General features: G+C 41.9%; 1 protein-coding gene across 1 annotated transcript; it reads right to left on the bottom strand.

Moving 5' to 3' along the window:
* Positions 1 to 511: 511 nt before the first annotated feature.
* LOC145355622 (galactoside alpha-(1,2)-fucosyltransferase 2-like) lies at positions 512 to 1,441 on the bottom strand. The gene has a single exon (XM_080207866.1). It carries the CDS (start codon positions 1,439 to 1,441, stop codon positions 512 to 514), a length of 930 nt encoding a protein of 309 aa, XP_080063992.1.
* Positions 1,442 to 2,269: the final 828 nt, after the last annotated feature.

The raw sequence follows: 2,269 nt of genomic DNA on the forward strand, positions 1-2,269 counted from the left end.
GCCCTAGACACATCCTCATAGAACTCCAGTAAATTTGTCAGATTAGATTTGTCAGGTTAGATTGATTGGCCATGCTAAATTGCCCCTTATTGTTCCAGGATGTGTATGTTAGAGGGATTAGCAGGGTAAATACGTGGAGTTTTGAGAATAGGGCCTGTGTGGGATTCAGTGGGATTGTTGTTGGTGCAGACTTGATGGACTGAATGGCCTCCTTCTGCACTGTAGGTTTTCTATAAATGATTGCTTCAAGCTAACGTGGGAAATAAGAGTAGATGGCTCGCATAAAAGTGAGTAAAAACGCAAATTTAAAAATAGAGTGATCATGGTAAATATTTAGAATAACTTGTCACTCCAGCTCGTATAACCAAGAACAGCAAAATTGTTCAGAATCCATTTGGATGCTGTAGTGTGGGATAGACATGAGCTGCATTGAATGTTCTTTGTTTTCATTCTACTTGACTGATCAATGGATGTAATCCAAGAGACTATCCAAAATGTCATTGCTTAAGTGCTAAGGTTTCTTGTTCAGAAGAGGTGAGAGATCAGCGGCAATCCCCATCCACTCCGGTAGGTAGGCTGCCTCGTACTTAAACACTCTTAGGAAAGGTGAACCAGGCAAAGTGAAGTTTGTGAGGTAGATCACCTCCCCGCCGGCAAGGTAGGCAGCCCAGAATCCAAAGGTGCCAATGGTCATTATGGTGTGGTTGCAGTGAGCAAGAATGGCAAAGTCTCTCTGTGGCTTGGATTCATTGCCATCTCCTAAGAAGTAGATATCCCCCTTGGATGCATCAATATTCTTCCGACACCAATCTAATCCATTACTCATCATTATGAAGACAACATCCTTGTACTTATTCCTAAAGTAGAACATGGCTTGCTCCAAGTAGTTTTTATCTGCAATGACACCTTTCCATACCTTCGGCATGACATGTTCGTAATCCCCTCTTCGAACATGAATGCCAACATAAGTAATATTTTGACGTGGTGATGTTATATTTCTTAAACACGAGTTGACCTCCTCTGTGATAAATTCATGGAAAGAGAATTCACGAAGGATTTCTTTTCGAATGTGATGATAAAATGTCCACGAACATGGATATCCAGTGAATCTAATGTTGTCGCCTAAGATATTTTTATACTTTTCATCCATCCAGTCGGAAAGATGATAGTTTTTCCAAGGAATCTTGTCTTTAATATCTTTATTAAGGGTGGGAAGGGTAAGCTTGAAGATCTGAGATAGGCTGTCAGCCATTTCTGGGAAAATGTATGCTTGTTTCCTGTTTAATCTGGCCAAAGCAAATAATGTCGCATATTGTCCCATCAGATTACCAAATCTCCCTATTGGGGAGATAGTCCACATGCCTTTGGAAGACCTGATGGCTTTGAAAGACTCGTAGTCTTCATCCCTGAGACATTCTGAAACATTAATGGCGGTCTCCATGTTGGTGCTGTTTGCCAAATATTTGGAAATATTCTGTCCAAACAATGTTAACTTATAATTTTCTTGACAATAAAGCATGTAACCACATATAATGATTAATGAAAAGGTTGAAAAGAGAAGCAATATTAGAAAGAATGGCTGCTTCCCACTCAATGGAACAGTGTAACAACCTGGCACGTTGGTCATCTTCACAGAGTTCTTTGAAATGATCTTCTGCTGTGTCTGCAAACTCAGGCAAGACATTCATCAATTTCCTAAAAAGATATAAGCAAAGAACTTATGAAATGTAACACAATGCAAAGTCAGTTCTGGAGCACTGTTACTGTTGAACAATCATGTTCAAGCAGATGAGCCATCTATATATCCAGGGCCTGCAGACAGCATTCTCTATACTTGAGAGGCTGGTTTCCCACTCACAGGCTAGGAGAGAATGTCAGCAGCCAGTGAGCTAAAGAATTACAGGATCCCGACAATGCAGAAGGAGGCCGTTATGCCCATTGAGTCTGCAATGACTTTCCAACACTGCACCTTACCCAGGTCCACACTCCACCCTATCCCAGTAAACCCACGTATTTACCCTGCTAATCCCCTTAACCTACATACCTTGGGACACTAAGGGGCAATTTAGCATGGCCAATCAACCTAATCTACACATCTTTGGACTGTGGGAGGAAACCGGAGCATCCGGAGGAAACCCACGCAGTCACAGGGAGAACATGCAAATTCCACGCAGGTAGTCACCGAATGTCAGAATGGAATCTGGGTCCTTTGCACAGTGAGGCAGCAGTGCTAATCACTGTGCCACCCACAATATCTGCAATGTTAAAC

Source organism: Carcharhinus amblyrhynchos, chromosome 19, assembly GCF_965287045.1.
Source record: "Carcharhinus amblyrhynchos chromosome 19, sCarAmb.v2.hapA, whole genome shotgun sequence".
In the NCBI taxonomy this organism is placed as follows: Eukaryota; Metazoa; Chordata; class Chondrichthyes; order Carcharhiniformes; family Carcharhinidae; genus Carcharhinus; species Carcharhinus amblyrhynchos.